We start from the raw sequence: 21,224 nt of genomic DNA, 5'->3' as shown, positions 1-21,224 counted from the left end.
TTTACTTATTGCTATCGACACCAATTTCTCAACCCTGTGTGTCGGTAGTAATCTGTGGTCTCTTCGTGCCTGTGGCCTTTTTGAGAGCCTTTTCAACAGCTTGAGTCACTGCCATCCAGTTGCCTGTATGTGCTGAAATCATTTGCTAATGTCATGAGGCAATTACCTCAGCTCTTTCTCTGTAGGGGCTCTTTGTCTAACACTATTACTCATTCATCCGGGGAACACAATGCAAAACCACAGCACATGTTCTCCCTCTGTGTCCTCTCTGCACCATGTCGGCTTACTCCCGCCGTACTCTGAGGGTCCACAGAGAACCACGCAGACCACAGAATGACCCTAAAGCACAAGGCTTTGGGTTGGGCAGAATGAAGCTTAAATCGAGTTGTCTTGAAAGTGACTGTAGTAATAATTCATGGGGCCAGACAAGGAGAAATTCACCTCACCACATTTCTTTTTTCTTTTCTTTCTTTTAAAAAATATTTACCTATTTTTACTTTTAGAGAGAGAGGCAGGGAGGGGCTGGGCCAGCACAGCACTACAGCTTCAGTGTGGCGGGAGCCGGGCTTCACCCTGCGTGGCCACACGTGTGGCGAGGCAGTGCACGGTCCAGGTGAGCTATTGCACTAGACTTTTTTTTTTTGAGACAGTAGTTTATTATTATTATTACGCAGCATAGTAACTAAGGTGAATTGTGATGATTTTCTTCTCGCTCTCTTAAAATTTTATTAGTGATTTAATATTGATTTATAAAAATATGAGATGACGGGTATAATTCTGCACCATTCCCACCACACTTTTCCCTCCATTGGAAACTTCAGTAGTTCTCCCAAGGTCACAGATAAGGATCAACTCTTTCTTATTTCTGTAACTATCTACCTATATTTATACATATTTGCCCATTTTTTCCCCATGGATAGACTAGTTTTTTATGTTTTTTTTTTTTAAAGATTTTATTTATCTATTCATGAAGGAGATAGGAGGAGAGAGGAAAAAAATTAGACATCACTCTGGTACATGTGCTGCTAGGGATTGAACTCAGGACCTCCTTTTAAAAAAATTTTTGATCTTTATTTATTATTGCATAGATATAGAGAGAAATTGAGAAGGGGAGAGACAGAGAGACACCTGCAGCCCTGCTTCATCATTTGTGAAGCTTCCCCCCCTGCAAGTGGGGACCAGGGACTTGAACCCCAGGTCCTTGTGCATTGTATTGTATGCATTTACCCAAGTGTGCCACTGTCTGGCCCCAGGACCTCATACTTGAAAGTTCAATGCTTTATCTATTGCACCACCTCCTGGACCACAAGACCAGACTTTTAAAAAGATTTGTTTTATTTATTTATTTATTTATTTTTATTTTATTATTATTTTTTTAGTATTTTATTTATTTATTTATGAGAAAGATAGGAGGAGAGAGAAAGAACCAGACATCACTCTGGCATATGTGCTGCCGGGGATTGAACTCACAACCTCATGCTTGAGAGTCCAAAGCTTTACCACTGCGCCACCTCCCGGGCCACTGTTTTATTTATTTTACAAGAGAACCAACACCCCTACATATTTCTATATGTGAAAGCAATACCATAAACGTTGTGGAATATTATACTTTTGTTTTGTTTTTCCTCCAGGGTTGTTGCTGGGGTTCTGTGCCAGCACTATGAATCCACTGCTCTTGGAGGCTGTTTTTTTCCCTTTTGTTGTCCTGTTGTTTTATTGTTGTGGTTATTGTTATTGCTGTCATTGTTATTGGATAGGATAGAGAGAAATCAAGAGAGATGGGGAAGACAGAGAGGGGGAGAGAAAGATAGACACCTGCAGACCTACTTCATCACCTGTGAAGCAACCCCCCTGCAGGTGGGGAGCAGGCGGCTCGAACCCAGATCCTTAGGCCAGTCCTTGTGCTTTGTACCATGAACACATAACCCACTGTGCTACCTACCGCATGACCACCAGGATATTGTACTTTTAACATGATAATACTTTATGAGATTATAGTACATTGCAGTGTGTAAAGGGCTTTCACATACCCATGACTGCCCTCTTCTATTCCTCTAAACACACGGAAGTAGGAAAAGCAGATTTCTTTTGAGACAGTGTTAAAATAGGTCGTAGTCACTAAGGTATTTGCCCTGGGCCAAACATAACTATTTGCGGCCAGGATAGTACTTGCCTTAACCTGTGTGGGGCTCTGGGTTTACGTCCCTGTACTAGAGGGAGCTATACATCGCTGGTGGAATGGTAATGGAATGTTCTCGCTCCCCCTCCCCCGCCCCTTCCCTCTTTCTCTCGATAAAATATTAAAAACTCAAGTGGACTGGGAGGTAGTACAGTGGATAAAGCATTGGACTCTCAAGCATGAGGTCCCGACTTCAGTCCCTGGCAGCACGTGTACCAGAGTGATGTCTGGTCCCCTCCCTTTTCCTTCATGAATAAATAAAATTTTTAAAAAAAAATTAAAAATCAAGTTGAAGAGGCCTCTCAGCAGTGTAGTAGTACATGCAAGCCAAGTCTTCTTTTTTCAGTGGTGCCCAGGGGCCTTATACTTGTCTGATTCTGCCATTCTACGGCCAACTTTCTTTTCTATTTAAGAAACTTTTTTGTTTGTCTCTTGACTAGACCACCATTTAGCTTTGGCTGTTAATGATGCCAAGGTTCAAACATGAAGCTTCTTGAGAGCAAGTCCTACGTGCTACTGCTGCACTGTTTTCCTAACCATCACTCTTTTTCAGAGAGACAGAGAGAAAGGGAAAGGGAAAGGGAAGAGACATATTTCTCCCTTGGGGAAGCTTCCCAATGGAGACAAAGGCTTTCCTTATGACTGGTTGAGGGGAGAGGTTTGAATGTCACTATCCTGTCTGATAAGAACTAATATAAAGGGAGTCCGGTGGTAGCAGGTTAAGTGCACATGGTGCTAAGTGCAAGGACTGGCAGAAGGAGCCCCCGGATCCCCACCTGCAGGGGAGTCTCTTCACAGGTGGTGATGCAGGTCTGCAGGTGTCTATCTTTCTCGCCCCCTCTCTGTCTTCCACTGGTCTCTCCATTTCTCTCTGTCCTATTCAACAATGACATCAATAATAACAACAATAATAACTACAATGACAGTAAAAAAAAAACAAGGGCAACAAAAAGAGAAAACAAATATTTTTAAAAATTTTTTAAATAAAAAATTTTTCATTTAAAAAAAGAACTAATATAAAAATAATCCTACACTAATAATTATTAATTTGGGGCCACAGATGTTTTTGGAAGGATACAAACTCAACCCAGGGATTTAGAATCTCATTGATGAGCGGAGGATAGATAGCATAATAATTATAGTAATAGCAGACAGACTCTCATGCCTGAGGCTCCCCAATTTAACCCCCCTTACCACCATAAGCCAGAGCTGAGCAGTGAGCTCGTGTAAAAAAAAAGAAAATCTCATTGATAAAGATCTACTGAATGTGAGCCAATGATCCAACAGTAGAAGATACTCCTCATGAGAGGGGATCAGTAGAAAAAGAATGACAACAAAGAGCAGAATTGAGATGTTCTAAGAACTCCGAGTGTCAGAGCGAGACTGAAATCTAGAGGAGCCTGAGTTTTAAAGACCTTTAGGGTGTTTAAACTTTAAAGCACTGAGCAGATGATGTCTCACTCTGCCATATACCAAGTAATGTTTTGTGGTGACGTTGGAGCTTCAACAGTTACTGCATGTTGATACGACTTGTTAAATAGGCAGCAAGTGTGTGAGGGGGCTTCATCACCCCGACGTTAATTATTTACTTTGAATGTTTGCTTATTTGTATAAAGATACAGAGAGAAATCAAAGCACTGCTTAGCTCCGGCTTACAGGGTTGCTTGGGCTTGAACCTGGGACCTCTGAGTCTCAGGCATGAAAGTCTTCTGCATAACCTTTATGCTGTCTCCCCAACCCCCACCCCCTGCATTTTTTGTAATACTGGTTTGTAGTACTTTTCATAGATAGGAGAAAATTGCCTCAGAAAAAACCAGTGTTTGGAGTGCTCTTGTAGGTGGAGTGCCCTGAACTCATTCTCCTCCCAGCTGGGCTGTTAATGGACCTTCAGCCAGTTAGGCTCCAGTGCCCACTCAACTCTGCGTGGTCATGGTCATATTATTGTGGGATGCTAAAAACCTCTTACGTGGTACTAAGAACCCCTCTAACCCCTGCCTGGTGATAATTGAATTGCTTCCCTGGTTTGGTTTAATTCTAGATCAAACTGTCTAGAATTTGTAACCCAAGGTTGATCCACAGTTGACCTGCTTCCAGAACTAATCTTTTAGTTTCCCCTCTCTACATGCTTTTACTCGTAGACCCCCTCCTTAGGTCTCTAGAAATTTTCTTCTGGAAACCTCATACTGTGGTCCAGAAAAATAGCTGAGTTCGAATAATGTTCATACTCTACATATCCCTCATAGCTAATCCTTTTAAAAATTTATCTATTTTTATTATATTTTATTTATTTGTTATTGGATAGAAAAAGAAATTGAGAGGGGTGGGGGAGATAGAGAGCAAGAGAGACAGACACACACCTTCAGGCCTGCTTCGCTACTTGTGAAGCTTTCCCCCTAGAGGTGGGGAACCAAGGGTTTGAACCCAGGTCCTCGTGCACTGTAATGTCTGCACTTAGCCAGGTGCACCACTGCCTGGCCCCAAGTAATCCTTACTTGCTGTTCTGACCCAGGCTTAGCTCTCACTTTCTTGGGTGCCTGCCTCCAAATCTAGTTAGACTGTAACTTCCTGTCAGGGTCACATAGCTAGCGGGTAGTGGGTCCCAAAGTTTCAGTGGAAGACCAACCCTGAAGCTGGGCCTTGTGCTACACCAGGCTGCCCCACGCTCGCAGTCACTCAACACTGAGATGAACGGCTGGCAAATAAGGTAATTGAATTGAGACAATACACCTAATTACAGAATTGATCCAATATAGAAACACAATGAAGCCAGTTTTCTGTAACCAAATCATGGAGATAATAGTTCTGCTATCTTTTGAAAATTGGGTTATTCTGATGTTAGACTTACACAAATTAAAATAAACGATGCAATAAAGAAGCCTGCAGATCCAGTGAAGTGTATGGGTCCTGAAGTGTGTTATCCTGAAATACTAACTCTTAACAAAAACAAAATAAAATAAAAGCTTATTAGTTGAGAAAGAGAAGCCGAGCGTCACTCCAGCACATGCAGTGCCAAGAACCCAGCGCAGGATCTCATGCCTGAGAACCTGAGAGCCCAGCGCGTTACCCACTACACCAGCGCGTTACCCACTACTCCAGCGCGTTACCCACTACACCAGCTTTTGGGCCCTGAGGGTTCTTGTCCCGAGGGTTAGATTTGCCTTTCCCAGGCCACCACCACCCCCTTCTCTTCTGCATGTTTGCCAAGACAGAAATCTGTGCCTCATGAGGTACAGGCAAAATGCTCTAATACCTTCTGAAGTCATACAGAATCTTTCACTTAAGGGAGTTGGGCGGTAGCACAGCGGGTTACAGTGGGTTAAGCGCAGGTGGTGCAAAGCGCAGGGACCGGTGTAAGGATCCTGGTTCAAGCCCCCAGCTCCCCGCCTGCAGGGGAGTCGCTTCACAAGCAGTGAAGCTGGTCTGCAGGTGTCTGTCTTTCTCTCCCCCTCTCTGTCTTCCCCTCCTCTCTCCATTTCTCTCTGTCCTATCCAACAACGACATCAAAAATAACTACAACAATAAAAAACAACAAGGCCAACAAAAGGGAATAAGTAAATAAATAAATGTTTTAAATATATATATATATATATATATATATATATATATATATATATATATATATATATAAATGTTTTACTTAAATAAAATTTGAAGGGGCTGGGTAGTGGCACACCTGGTTGAGCGCACATGTTACAATGTACAAGGACCTGGGTTCGAGCCCCCCTGTCTCCACTTGCACGGGGAAAGCTTTGTGAGTGATGAAGCAGGGCTGCAGCTGTCTCTCTTTCTCTCGCCCTCTCTATCATCTCCTTCCCTCTGGGTTTCTGGCTCTCTATCCAATAGATGAATAAAGATAATGGTATCTTACTCATACTGTTGCCTTTCTTTCTCTCTCTCTTTCTTTCTCTCTTTCTCTCTTTCTTTCCGTTTTTCTCTACTCACCTTTCTTTTGCATTATAGAACTCTTCTTTCTACACAACTTCACTGCTTTATCCCTTTGGGATTAGGTCACTATGTACCTATCCTATGACATATTTTAAGAAAATAGCTATTAATGAGACAGAGAGAAAGAGAGAGAACCACTGCTCTGACATATGCAATTTCAGATCTGGACTCAGGGCCCTGTGCTTCAGGGTCCATCCAGTGCTTTAGCCATTGTGCCATTTCCCTGGCTGCTCCTACCTCATCTTTTATACCTTGCTGCCTCAAAGTCCTACTTCCATTTACATAGAAGTAGTGATAATCCCTGTCTGAGATTGATATCCCTTTAGTGAAACCTTCCCACAGATCCTGACAGACTTCTTTCCCTATCCCCCTTCCCCACCTTTTAATTTGAGGCAGAGAGAGAGAGGGAGAGAGAGAGGAGAGGCACCACAGCATGGTTCTGCTGTTCATACACCTTCCTGCAGTGCTTGCTTGCATGGTACTCTCATGTAGTGCCAGGGGCTTGAACCCAGGTCCTCATGGTAAAGTGTGTGCTCGGTGACCCAGGTGATAGCACAGTGGATAAAGCACTGGACTTTCTGACAAAGTCCTAAGGGGTTCAATACCTGCTCCAGAGTGAAACTGTGGCTCTCTTCATTATTGAATAAATAATTCTCTCTCATTAATGAATAAATTAAAAAATGTGCTCTATGAGGTGAGCTCTCTCTTGGCCCCTAACATTGTATTGGTGTGGAATAGCTGTGGGACTGTGAGCTTTCTGTATTAGATGGTGCCTTTCCAGGCCACCTTGCTACCTCCTAAGGGCTCATGCATCTCAGAATCCTTAGGGCCTGAAGTAGTTCCTGGCACATACTGTCATTTTATTTGTACATTACAAAAAACAAAAACAAATACCAAAATACCAGTAAGTTCTGAGCCATAAGACTCTTCAGTAAGAGACAGTACATTGGAGACAGTCCAGAGTAGAAAGCATGGCTGACTTCAGGCATTGTTTTAACTTTTCTCTTGCAAGACCTGCCACACTTGACCCCTTCCTTCCTTCCTTCGTTCCTTCGTTCCTTCGTTCCTTCCTTCTCTCTCTCTCTCTTTCTTTCTTGGTGGGGAACAAGGCAAGTTTTATTTCCTCTGCTTTTTGTAAAAAAATTTTTATTTATAAAATGAAAATATTGAGTGGTTCAGGAGGTGGCACATTGGATAAGGTGCTAGACTCTCAAGCATGAGGTCCCGAGTTCAATCCCTGGCAGCACATGTACCAGAGTGATATCTGGTTCTTTCTCTCTCCTCTTGTCTCTCTCATTAATTAATAATTAAACAAAATATTTTATTTTAAAATGGAAATATTGACAAGACCATAAGATAAGAGGGGTACAATTCCCACCACCAGAACTCTGTATCCCATCCACTCCCTTGAAAGCTTTCCTATTCTTTATCCCTCTGGGAGTGTGGACCCAGGATCATTATGGGTGCAGAAGATTGAAGGTCTGGCTTCTGTAATTGCTTCTCCGCTGAACATGGGCATTGGCAGGTGGATCCATACTCTCAGTCTGCCTCTCTCTCTCTTTCCCTAGTAGGGCAGGTCTATGGGGAGGTAGGGTTCCAGGACACATTGGTGAGGTCATCTGCCAGGAAAGTCAGGTTGGCGTCGTGGTAACATCTGAAACTTGGTGGCTGAAAAAGCATTAAGATATAAAGCAGAACAAATCGTTAAATAATCAGGAACCTAAAAGCAAGAATATAGCAGATGAGATTAGGGGTCTCCATTTTGGAAAAAGCTAGTAGGACTATTTTAGGTCTATTCCAAGTAGCCCATGACTTTACTAGTTTTTGACTTCTTGATTAATTAGTCTTTTGTAGTTCAGATAATCATGGTCACAACCCACACAAAATCCTTTAGAAGGTCCCACATCAGACCAAATGTCCCTTTAATTTGTATGTCTTGTAAGCCTTAGAATAAATTCTTGATTTCTGCTTGCCTCATCTAGCCTACACTTAAACATTTTTTTTTCCCAACATGCTTTTCTAATTTAGGCATTATTTTCCTGAAGTTGGAGCCAGGCTAAATAGAGACATGAGTGAATTTCTCACAGATTTTTTTTTCCAGCTGAGAATTAAGGAAGTAGAGACCTGAGCCCTCAAACAGCTTACTTCGGCATTCAGCCGTGGATGCTTCCAGGCCCCAGTTGTTGGCTTACTCCACATCAGTTCCCCCACCTCTAGCTCACTGGCACTTGAGGTGTTAGTAGTGAATATAAATTTTTATATCTTGCTATCAAGATCATTGCCTTTTAAGTAGACACTAATTAATTAGTACTTGTCAAAATTGTTGTAGCAGCCTAACACAAAGCCCCCTAATTAAAAAATTGAGGAAGATAAATAAGCATTTCAGTGTTACTGAGCATGAGTAGGTAAGTTAGCTGCTGATTAAGGTTAGAGTAGAGAAAACAGTGAATGAGCTTTAAAGGTTCTTGGAGGGTTTCTTTAAAAATTAATAGTAACTGTAAGGAGTCTGCGCAGTGGTGCACCTGGTTGAGCACACATGTTACAATATGCAAGGACATGAGTTCAAGCCCCTTGTCTGTACCTGCAGGAGAGACGTTTCACTAGCTGTGAAGCAGTGCTGCAGGTGTCTCTTTCTCTCTCCATATCTATCTCCCCATCCCTCTCAATTTCTCTCCGTCCTATCAAAATAAGTAAACAAATACTAAATAAAAAATAATCTCAAAAAAAAAAAAAACACTCTTTAAATTGCCTTTCTGTTTAGACTGTTTCATTTCTGCAGGGCTATGGCCTTTTCCTCCAGGTTCTTGGCAGACGTTGCATATTAAGCCGCCCCAAGAATGCGGATGTTTTGCTGGTGTCAGAATTGAATATGTGATCAGTGAGCGAATGGAAAGGTCTCTCTCTGTTGGAGGCGGGCTCGAGAACTTCTTTTTTTCTAATTCCACACAGACACGTCATCGGCCTCTGAGGATGAGGGTTCTCTGAGACGCCAAGCCGCGCTCTCTGCTGCCTTGCAACAGAGCTTACAGAATGCTGAGTCCTGGATCAACCGCTCAATTCAGGGATCGTCCACTTCTTCATCTGCATCTTCTACGCTGTCCCATGGAGAGGTCAAAGGAACCAGTGGGTCTCTAGCTGATGTATTTGCCAATGCTCGAATAGGTAGGAGCTGGATCTACCAAAGAAGCCCAAATTGTGTTTCATTTGGCGCCCAGTATCCAGAAAATTGTTCAGATTTGTATTCGATTCTGCAGAGTGCCCTAAAAAAAGGGGAGGAATCAAAAAGAACCCAACAGTTAATGAGGCAAAGAAGGAAACACCAGCAATACATTTGGAATGATAGGCACCATCTGCTTTACTGGTGCATAGACTTGCGCACCTGAAGCCATAGCTATTTCCATAAGCAATACTCAAGCTGCAAGATACAATACCAGTCTTAGAATGGGTTTACCCCAGTTGAAAACTATTCCAGATAGTAAGAGGCATTAAAAATACGTAGTAACTTAAACTCTCCCAGGATTGTTTCCTATAGTCTTTTCGAAACAAATCACTAAACCTAAGCAAATTTTGCACTAAGACAGTGTCCGTGAGGCCCTTTTATTGTTAACAAAGACTGGATTTATTGCCCTTGCTGCGGTGTTATTGCTATAACTGGATTGTGTGGGCTGAAGATGTCGGTACTTTGTGAGCTGTTACCTGCTGCTGCTGTGAGCTGTTACCTGCTGCTGCCGCTCCTGTAGGCACTGTAGCTTTTGCTTGGCTCTGCTTTATGTCCGTGTGCATGTTTTAAGAGTTTGTGACGTCTGCAGGTAAAGACTCAGTGCAGGTCCCTGCTTTTGCTCCATTGGTTGGTCCACACTGCTCTAAATGACGTATCTGCACTGTGTCTGTGAGCCTTTCCCTTGAAACTCAGCTGCATTTTGATGTCTGGTTTTCACGCCAGTGACCTGTCTCCAGCTGTATATCTATCTACCTTCATTCTACTAGCTGATTTCTGAAAAATGAGAACTTGGAGAAGTTTAATTCAAGCCTATAGTTTTTAAATAGCTACCTTGAGGATATGGTTGGCCACCTTAAAAAGTCAAGTGCCACCAGCTGGTGGCTGGCCCTGCACACTTAGCTCTTCTGTAATCCACGGAACGTCCTGAAGCTGCCACAGGGGGTCATGCTCACCGCCTCTTCTGGCAAGTAACAGCGCCACGGCTGGGTCCAGCTTGGTCTTGTTTGTCTAGAAGAGGACAGTTTCACTAATTAGAAATAATACCCTGTGGGAAAATAGGCTAATGGTTATACAGTAGACTTCCATGCCTGAGGCACCAGCAGCCCCTCATACGCCCATAAGCCAGAGCTTAGCAGAGCCCTGGTTAAAACAAACAAACAAACAAACCCCACCAGGCGGTGGCATACCCGATTGAGCACACATAGCACCATGCTCAAGGACCTGGGTTCAAGCCCCCGCTCCCCACCTGCAGAGGGGACACTTCACAAGTGGCAAAACAGATCTGCAGGTGTCTCTCTTTCTCTCTCCTTCTCTGTCTCTCTCTGCCCTCTTAGATTCTCTCTATCCTATCTAATAAAAATAGAAAAGAAGAAAATAGCCAGTGGGAGCAGTGTATTTGTAGTGCAGGCACTGAGCCCCAGCAGTAACCCCAGTGGCAATTAAAAAAAGAAAAAAAAATTTTTTTGTTTAATGTTTCCATTTTGTTTTTTAAAGCATTATTTATTCCAGTATGTGTGAGAGAGTTTCATGTGAGACAGTGAAAAGGAGAGGGAGAGAGGGAGAGAGTGAGAGAGAGAGAGCCCATTGTGGATGCCAACCCTGTTTTCAAAAAGAAAATTTAAAAACACAGATAAAAGGAAAAAAAATCCTATAATCACACTTCCCGTGATGATACTTTAGTTTTTACCACTTCACTGTATATCCTTCTAGACTTAATTTGCATATGACTATGTTAGGGTTTGTCTTTGTTTAATGAAAGTGAAATGATACTAAGCATAATGCTCCTGACTGGTATTTCCTTAGAAGTATATTACCAAAAAAAAAAAAAAAAGTATATTCCACGGCCAGGCTGTGGTGCACCTTGTTCCCCGCTGCTGGGGAGAGTAGCTCTGCAAATGGTGAGGCTGAAGGTGCCTTTCTTTCTTTCTCCCTGTCTTCCCCATGCCCTCTCATTTTCTTTGTCTTTACCCAGTAAATATTTAAATAAATAAAACATGTTAAAATGTGTGTGTGGGGGGGGGGAGAAGTATATTACAGACTTCCCTTATGTTTTCAATATAGGATTATACTATTTTGTATAGTTTCAGAATAGGCTGTTTTATAATTGTATCCTGGTTTAGTTAGCTATATTGGGCATTTAAATATTGTCCAGCTTTTTGCCATTATAGAAACTGCTGAAACAAAAATTTTTGAACACACAACTTTGTGCATTTGTTGGATTATTTACTCTTTCATTTTTTAAAATTTCATTTTAATGAGCTACAGAGAAACAGAGCGATCAGAGCACTTACTCTTTAGCTCTGGCTTATGGTGATGTTGGGAGTTGAACCTGGGACATTGGAGCCTCAGACATGAAAGATTTATGTATAACCATCATGCTCTCTCCCCAACCCTGATTATTTCCTTCAGTTGTATTTCATTTATTTATTTATTCATTCCCTTTTGTTGCCCTTGTTTTATTGTTGTAGCTGTTGTTGTTTTTATTGATGTCTTCGTTGTTGGATAGGACAGAGAGAAATGGAGAGAGGAGAGCGAGACGGGGGTGGGAGGAGATAGACACCTACAGACCTGCTTCACTGCCTGTGAAGCGACTTCCCTGCAGATGGGGAGCCAGGTGTTCGAACTGGGATCCTTACTCCAGTCCTTATGCTTTGCACCACGTGCACTTAACCGCCCAACTCCCAAGATGTATTTCTAAAAGTAAAAATACTGGGTCAAGTAAACATTTACTTTTTTAGAGATTTTTTTTTTAATCTATATAGTTTTGAGTGTTTTTCATTATTCTGTGACGTGTATATTTTACTTTCTAATTTTCTTATTTCTCCAGATGTTTCCTTCTAAGTTTATTTTTAAAATGACATGTCCCTGTTGAGTGGCTTTCTTCCAACTGATGCCATTCAATTTCTCTGTATTATCTAAGAGTTCCTACATATAACAGTGCAGTAATAACTCCACTTAATCATAGAGAAAGGGAAGAGCCTTGTCTGTCAAGAGGATTTCAAGTTACCTAAGTTATTATATGTTATAAAAGTTGTAAGTGGACTTTATTATTGCTTTTCTCTATGGGGAAACTTGAATGATCTGACCCACTACTAAGAAACTGTCTTTACTGGAGTGGAAACAGCAGAGGCACAGTGAAATGTCGGGGTTGGGTGGTAGTGCAGCGGGTTAAGCGCACATGGCATGAAATACAAGGACTGGCATAAGGATCCTGGTTTGAGGCTCTGGCTCCCCACCTGCAAAGGGGTCACCTCACAAACGTGAAACAGGTCTGCAGGTGTCTATGTTTCTCTCTCCCTCTTTATCTTCCCCTCCTCTCTTGATTTCTCTCTGTCCTGTCCAACAGCGATAACAGCAATAACAACAATGGCAACAAAATAGAAACAATGGCCACCAGGAGCAGTGGATTTGTGGTGCAAGCACCGAGCCCCAGCAGTAACCCTGGAGGCAAAAAAAGAGACAATAAAATGCTCGAGAGACTGACAATTAGTAGTCATATGATCACATGCACTTGATTTTCAGTTTGAAGTCATTCGCAGTTTTTGGCTTATGATTATTTTTACAGCACTAGATTTCTACCAGACTTTGTAGAGAAAAGAATGTTTTTGAGAAACATTTCATATGCAGTTCGCTCTTACTAAAGCTACTCTGGAAAGCTAATAGACCCTGCCATAACATTTTTGTTCTTCTGTTATATCTTTCTTGTCAGATTTGATTTAAAAGATTAATTTTGTAAGAATTAGTGTCCTATGTATATTATTTCCTTCCTTTTTAAAAGACAGCAACAACAAAATGACGTTAATCTTCTTAGTTCTACTACTAATGTGATTTAATTCTAAATTTTATTTTCTCCCCTTCTAGAGAATTTCTCTGCTCCCCCTGATGTCACCACAACTACCTCTTCCTCCTCCTCATCCTCAATACGCCCTGCAAATATTGACCTGCCCCCCTCGGGGATAGTTAAAGGCATGCACAAAGGCTCCAACAGGTCCAGCCTTATGGATACAGCTGATGGTAGGGAGTTCTTTGGGGTAACTAAGTAGACAAGTTAAACTGGGAAAGTTATTATTGTTATTATCATTTATTAAGTTGTGGTCATCTCCAGACTTCCACCACTGTGCTGACTTTTTTCTGATGGAGAAACGGAGTGAAAACACAGCACTGAAGCTCCCTTGAATGCATCGGGGGGCAGTGCAGTCTCCAAGTGAGCTCTTTTACCTGCACTGGAAAAATTGAGCTTCTAAATGATCCCACCTGCTTGACTGAGCTAGCAGGTGCAATTGAAGACCCATGAGCACCCCCTTTTCAGCAGACCCCTTCACGTCGGTACTGACACTAGCTCAAACTTAGCTCCAGAGATACTCTGGACAAAAACGTGGGGCTCAATTTTAAGAGAAGAGAGAGGTTAGATGACATCTTTAAGCAATATGCTAATATTAGTACCATGTAAGGGTTCCTTTCTTTTTTTTTTTTTTTAGATAGAAACTTTAATTTCTTTTTTTAAAAAATTTTTTATTTAAGAAAGGATTAATGAACAAAAACATAAGGTAGGAGGGGTACAACTCCACACAATTCCCACCACCCAATCTCCATAACCCACCCCCTCCCATGATAGCTTTCCCATTCTCTAGCCGTCTGGGAGCATGGACCCAGGGTCGTTGAGGGTTCCTTTCTTAATTAACAAGGAAGAGCAAGAGAACCAGAGCATCATTCTGGCATATGTGACACTAGAGACTGAACTCAGCATCTCATGATTGTGATCCCTGTACTCTCTTGTGCTGTGTTTCCAGGCTGGGGAAAAAACAAAATGAAACAATGGATTTTAACTTGCCTGGTTCCTCCTTCCTAGGTGTTCCAGTCAATAGTAGAGTATCCACAAAAATCCAGCAGCTTCTCAACACTCTGAAACGACCCAAGAGGCCTCCCTTAAAAGAATTTTTTGTGGATGACTCTGAAGAAATTGTGGAAGGTAGTAGTAATAATACCACAAATGTGTATTCCTTCAGTATTCCTTAAGCACCTGCTGCACATCAGACACCTAGGATATAAGGATAAAAAGGCATTGTTTGGGGGCCGGGTGGGAGTGCAGTGGGTTAAGCGCACATAGCGCCAACCACAAGGGCCGGCATAAGGATCTTGGTTTGATCCCTTGAGTTGCCACCTGCAGGGAGGTCGCTTCACAGGCAGTTAAGCAGGCCTGCAGTTCTCTCCCCCGTCTCTGTCTTTTCCTCCTCTCTTGATTTCTCTGTCTTATCTAACAACAACCACAACAGCAATAACAACAAGGGCAACAAAAATGGGGGGGAAAAGGTATTGCTTTTTGGTTTTTAAATTCAGAGTGATGCCGCTATCATTTATATTTTAGATCTCAGATAAAATGAGATCTTTCATATTTTCATGAGAAAGAAGAAACAGAAAAAGAAAAAACAGAACCATCCTTTGAAATTTAGTCTTTGAAATTAGGAACTTTCTCAGTTATATAATTTTATTATTTTTTAATTTCTTTATTGGGTAATTAATGTTTTACATTCAACAGTAAAGACAATAGTTTGTACATGCATAACATTTCCCAGTTTTCCATATAACAATACAACCCCCACTAAGTCCTCTGTCATCCTTCTTGGATCTGTATTCTCACCACCCACCCACCCCAGAGTCTTTTACTTTGGTGCAATACGCCAAGTTATATAATTTTAAATGTTTTCTTAAATTGAACATTATCCTAAGATACAGTTTTCAAATATGACCTCAAAATTTTGTCCAGTCTTCTTCATGTTACACAGTCATTTTATTAAATCAGCCTCTCAGCACATGCTTGTCTGGTTTCTGCAAGGTTGTGTGGTAGACGGTGAAGAAAGGCTCAGAGACTTAGGGAAATACAGTCCTTTATGTTTAAGACGTAAACTAGTGTGCACGCGACCATGTGTGAAAAGATTAGGCCTGTATTTTATATATGTAATAGGCATGTATTAATTAATACTGGCAGATTAAAGAAAGAGGAAGTCATTTACATCTGTGTTTTATAGAGGAGTGTGAGTTTTCATGTTTTATTTGCATAACCCATTGTTGTTCTTGCTTGTTTTGATAGTACCTCAGCCAGATCCCAACCAGCCCAAACCCGAGGGCCGACAGATGACCCCTGTGAAGGGAGAGCCCCTCGGAGTCATCTGTAACTGGCCTCCTGCTCTGGAGTCTGCCCTGCAGCGCTGGGGCACCACTCAGGCCAAATGCCCTTGTCTAACTGCACTGGATGTGACAGGGAAACCGGTTTACACGCTGACATATGGTGAGTTTACCGGGTCCCACCTTCTTCCTTTACAGCTTAGATCAGCATGGCTGGTGCTTCTGTTTTCATCTTCAGCAGTTGCTGGTCACTGAGTTTCAAAAGATCTTTTAAGTTATTATTATTTTTTGTTATAAGTTGTATTTTCTCCATCTCTTTCTTTCTCTTTCTCTCTCTCTTTCTTTCTCTCTTTCTCTTTCTTTCTCTCTTTCTTTCTTGCTTTCTTTCTTTCTCTCTTTCTTCCTGTTTTATTTACTCATGAAGTTAGGAGAGAGAGAGAGAAAAAAAAAAAAAAGAACCAGACATCACTCTGGTACATGTGCTGCCAGGGACTGAACTCAGGACCTCATGCTTGAGAGTCCAATGCTTTATCCACTGCGCCACCTCCTGGACCACTTTTAAATTATTTTTCTAGGATGCCAAGTTCTAAGTACAGCCACCACCAATATTTTCATTTGCTCAAGTGACATTTGCAAGCCAACTCATATTTGAGATAGAAAAGAGACAGACTTTGTAGAGCCACTGTTGTTTCAAACATTAGAAGAGGATTTCAGGAACTCATTTAGGTTAGGATGAGTGATGTATGGTAAAAAAAATTCAATTAGTGTATCTAAAAATTAGAACTGAGACTGTCTCTTATGCTCTCTACCGGGTGAGCCACCACTCAGGCCCCCCCCTTCTCCTTTTTTTTTTTTAAAGGATTTATTTATTCATGAGAAAGATAGGAGAGAAAGAACTGGATATCACTGTGGTACATATGCTGCCAGGGATTGAACTCAGGACCTCATGTTTAAAGAGTCCAGTGCTTCATCCACTGCACCACCTCCCAGATCACCCTCCTCCTTCTTCTTTTTAAGATTTATTCACTTAGTGGTCCGGGAGGTGGCGCAATAGATAAAGCACTGGATTCTTAACCATGAGGTCCCAAGTTCAATCCCCGGCAGCACATGTACCAGAGTGATGTCTGGTTCCTTCTCGATTCCTATCTTTCTCATGAATAAATAAACAAATTCTTTGAAAAAAATTATTCACTTATGAGAGAGAACCAGAACATCTGGGGCCAGGTGTTAGCACACATGTTAAAATACATCAGGACTCAGGTTCAAGCCCTAGTCCCCATCTGCAGGGGGATGTTGGATGTTTCATGAGTGAGGAAGCAGTGCTGCATGTGTTTCTCTGTTTCCCTCTTCCCCTCAAGTTTTCTCTGTCTCTATTCAATAATAAATAAAATAAAAAGATTAAAAAATTTCTTTAAAGAATAAGATTATGGGAGTCAGGTGGTAGCGCAGCGGGTTAAGCGCACATGGCGCAAAGCGCAAGGACTGGCGTAAGGATCCCGGTTCAACCCCCAGGCTCCCCACCTGTAGGGGGGTCGCTTCACAGGCGGTGAAGCAGGTCTGCAGGTGTCTGTCTTTTTCTCCTCCTCTCTTCCCCATCTCTCTCCATTTCTCTCTGTCCTATTCAACAACAACGACAACAATAATAACTACAACAACAAAACAACAAGGGCAACAAAAGGGAATAAATAATAAATATTTTTTAAAAATCAGATTATTGCTCTGGAATCTGAGATGCTGGGGGTTAGACTCAGGACCTCGTATTTCTCACCCTCTGAAAAAAGTTTACTTGGAATGGAGGAATTGTGCAGGCTCAAAAACACGGGTAGCATAATAATAATAATAATAATAATAATTGTGTAATACTTTAAGAAAAAGTCAAATGGCTCAGGAAGTGGTACAATGGATAAAGCATTGAGCTCACCAGCATGAGGTCCTGAGTTCGATCCCCAGTAGCTCATGTGTCAGTGTGATGCTCTGGTTCTCTCTCAAATCAATCAATCTATGAAGAAAAGAAAGAAAGAGAGAAAAGTAAAACAGTTAATTGTTTAGGTATTTACATGTCTCTCAACACCTATAAGAGTATGCACAACTTTTACATAGTCAGTTTCCATTGTTTTCACAGAAATACGGTGGTATGAAATATTTAACCATTTAAGTCATACTTTTGCTTTCAAGCTAAATTTAGGTATCTAATTCTATATGTAAAAATTATTGTTTAGAGTTCACTTAGAAGTAATCTTTTGACTTTTTTTAGTCTTGTGAATTAAAAAATAATTTCTTCCTTTCAAATGTAATCAGTTCACATAAAATTATTTCTTTTTTTAAAGTTTTTTTGCATTATCTTTATTTATTTATTGGATAGAGACAGCCAGAAATCGAGAGGGAAGGGAGTGATAGAGAGAGACAGAGACACCTGCAGCCCTGCTTCACCACTTGCAAAGCTTTCCCCCTATAGGTGGGGACCAGGGGCTTGAACCTGGGACCCTGAGCACTGTAACATGTGCGCTCAACCAATTGCACCACCACCCGACCCCTATAAAATTATTTCTAAAGACATTGAAATTACTTCAAAAAATAAGTGAGGCCCTGCAGATAGCTTTATCTGTTAGAGTGCACTTTGCTGTGATGGATACCCTGGATTTGAACCTGAGCACCACATGGGAGCACTTGGAGTGACCTCCTTACGGATGGAGGAGTGCTATGGTATTTCCCTGCGTCCCATGTATTTCTCAGTGCTCTGTGTATCTAAAATAAAAAAGAATGAAAACAGAGTTAGATCCAGGGGTCGTAAATTGCATATGTGCAAAACTGCCGAGTGAGGAAAACCAGGACTATCTAGACTAGAATGAGCAGCCGGCGATGTGTTCATTTTGTTTGGAGGCAGGACCAGCTTTGTAGACGAGAGTGAACATGAAACATTTTTGTAGGGGAGAAGCGCTCTGAACACTGGGGAGTGTGCTTGTCTCATGCATTGTTTGGAAGCGGCCATTGTCTTATTATTAAATGTCACTGGCTAGTGTGGGCCTTTTATGTGACTGTTTGCTTTTCATTTTCCAGGGAAGTTGTGGAGCAGAAGTTTAAAGTTGGCCTACACACTGCTTAATAAACTGGGGACCAAAAACGAGCCTGTGCTGAAGCCTGGAGACAGGGTGAGTGAGTACTTGGTTTGAGGGAGGTGAGGCCTCATTGTTTGCTAATAGGCACATCCTGCATTTTAATGCACAAGTTCAGTTTCTATAATTTTCATTCTTAGAAAATAGAAGTGGTTTACTTTCAACTCATGGAACTTATCCTAAGCCAGGTGACAGTTCTTACATTCATAAAAAGGAGAAAACGTATATGTCTCTGTATAAATTTCTGAGGTGCTAGTTATAAGAAGAAAGTAGTTCAGGTATTTCAATATTTAGACAGTGAAAATAGCTATAAAATTTACTCTGATGTCATTTTTTTTTTAATGTTCCATAAAGTTTTTAAAACAACTTCATATGATTCTGTATAGTAGGAAGGGAGACATCATCATGTAAGGGACATTCATTTTTGAATGTTTTTTTATGTTGAAACTTGTTCAATATAACTATGCCTTGCTACCAGATACTTCTTTTGATTCCAAATTTATAACGAAACACCACACAATAAAGTCATGTTTAGAAGGTTCATGATATCAGAATCTATTAGAACAGTCCTTTAGAAAATAGTTTTGTGAGGGCTGGGCAGTGGCACACCCAGCTAAGCACACATTTTGTCAGGTGCGGGGACTTGGGTTCAAGCCCCAGTCCCCGCCTGCAGAGGGGCTGCTTTACTAGTGGTGGAGCAGGCTTCTAGGCTTCTGTTTCTATTTGTTTGTTTATTTGGGCTTTAGGGTTATCGATGGAGCTCAGTACGGGCACTGCAAATTCACCACCCCCAGTGGCCGGCCATGTTTTCCTCTTTTTTTCTCTCCCCTTTTATTCACTAGGACAGAGAGAAATTGAGAGGGGCAGGGGACATAGAGAAGGAGAGATAAAGATAGAGAGCTGCAGATCTGCTTCACTTGTGAAACATCTCTGTTGTAGGTGGGGAGTGAGGGCCTGAACCCAGGACCCTGTACATGATGTGTGCTCACACGGGTGTACTACCCCATAGGTGGCTGTCTTTCTCTCTTCCTCTCTATCTTCCCCTCCTCTTTCAGTTTTTCTCCATCCTATCCAATAAAATATATTAAAAAAAGAAAAAAAATGGTCATTGGGAGCAGTGGATTCATAATGCCTGCACTAAACCTAGCGATAATCCTGGTGGTAATTTTAAAAAAAAAAAAAGAGAGATTTTTTTTTTCTGTCTCTCCACACCTACTTATTTATTTAACACACACTTATTTATTTAAGAAAGGAGACTTATTTATTTAACACACACTTATTTATTTAAGAAAGGAGACATTAACAAAACCGTAGGATAGGAGGGGTACAACTCCACACAATTCCCGCCACCCAATCTCCATATCCCACCCCCTCCCCCGATAGCTTTCCCACTCTCTATCCCTCTGGGAGCATGGACCCAAGGTCATTGTGGGTTGCAGAAGGTGGAAGGTCTGGCTTCTGTAATTGCTTCCCTGCTGAACATGGGCATTGACTGGTCGGTCCATACTCCCAGTCTGCCTCTCTCTTTCCCTAGTAGGGTGGGGCTCTGGGGAAGCGGGGCTCCAGGACACATTGGTGGGCTAAAAAGATTTTTTTGTTGTTTATTTGTTTGTTTTGTGTTGGAGGGCACCTAGTGAATGATTTCTACTTATAAATGTGACACTTGAGATTTTCCACATTCTCACCGAACCTTAGAAAGATGGTTTTGTGTGTTTAGAAGTTTAGAAATGGAATAAGTTTTTTTTTTTTTTTTTTTTTTTTGCGTGGGGGAGGTTCTAGGAGGTTCAGAATTAAACTAATCTTGAGACGGAGTTAAAAGGATGTAAAAGTAAAAGAAAATAAATCTGATGACCTGGTTAAGTTTCAGGTGGTCAGCAGAGACTTTCACGTGTCTCAGATTCGATTCCCAGCACCACTAATTAATATAGCTGAGGGGTTCTCTGATCAGCAAAAGTCAGGCATTAAGTTTTAAATACCTAAACCAGGAAAGAAAGCCTGTAATACTAGTGAGTTTGGTGTTTTTGCATTTTGTGGGCAAAGTGAGTATAAGTTATCTCAGTGATTATTATAGAAAGATCATAGACTTGAACATACTGGAAAGGTTTAGTAAATGAGTTCTTAATAGCTTTAAACCAAGATTTACTTATATTCTTTGAGAGAGAAAAAATGAACCAGAGCACCACTGTGGCTCATGTCCTAGGAATTGAACTTGGGACCTCATGCTTGAGAATCCAGTGTTTATCCACTGCACTACTGCCTCTTTGACATGCAGATTAGCTCTGTATTCATTATGGTTTTCTCCAGTGTTGCTTTTGCCAGAATATTTGCACTGTTAGTTAAGTAATGATTAAAACAATGAATTTGTTGAAAAGTAAGAAATTTCAGGTTGGTTCTAAGGTGGTAGTCAAATCAATCAGTGTTTTGCAGTTCTTTCTGAAAGATGAAGCACTTATTTAGTATGCTGGTCTATCTAGAGAAACTCATTATTATCTATTTAATTGCCTTAGGTGTCACAAATAATTATCATATTAGTTAAGGTGAGCCGTTTGTGGCTAAATCACCAGTAGAATCATGTGAAAAATTGCTATTGTGATGATAATGAAATGCATTATCATTCCCAAAATGTGTCTGCTATCATCAGTGG

The 21,224-nt window shown here is 41.3% G+C and overlaps 1 protein-coding gene across 4 annotated transcripts in view; it reads left to right on the top strand.

Moving 5' to 3' along the window:
- Positions 1-21,224, top strand: part of DIP2B (disco interacting protein 2 homolog B) — a 252,104-nt gene that overhangs the window by 164,938 nt on the left and 65,942 nt on the right. The window contains exons 5-9 of one of the 4 annotated variants that reach the window (XM_060195370.1): positions 9,074-9,247; positions 13,206-13,358; positions 14,194-14,316; positions 15,433-15,630; positions 18,525-18,616. In XM_060195370.1, the coding sequence (XP_060051353.1) occupies positions 9,074-9,247; positions 13,206-13,358; positions 14,194-14,316; positions 15,433-15,630; positions 18,525-18,616 (740 nt within the window). Of the gene's footprint in view, positions 1-9,073; positions 9,287-13,205; positions 13,359-14,193; positions 14,317-15,432; positions 15,631-18,524; positions 18,617-21,224 lie in introns of all 4 variants that reach the window. The other 3 variants (XM_060195368.1, XM_060195369.1, XM_060195371.1) reach the window with 3 other exon arrangements.

Source organism: Erinaceus europaeus, chromosome 7 (assembly GCF_950295315.1).
Source record: "Erinaceus europaeus chromosome 7, mEriEur2.1, whole genome shotgun sequence".
Lineage (NCBI taxonomy): Eukaryota > Metazoa > Chordata > Mammalia > Eulipotyphla > Erinaceidae > Erinaceus > Erinaceus europaeus.
The sequence above is the reverse complement of the archived record's forward strand: the minus strand, read 5'-3'. Positions and strand labels throughout refer to the sequence as shown.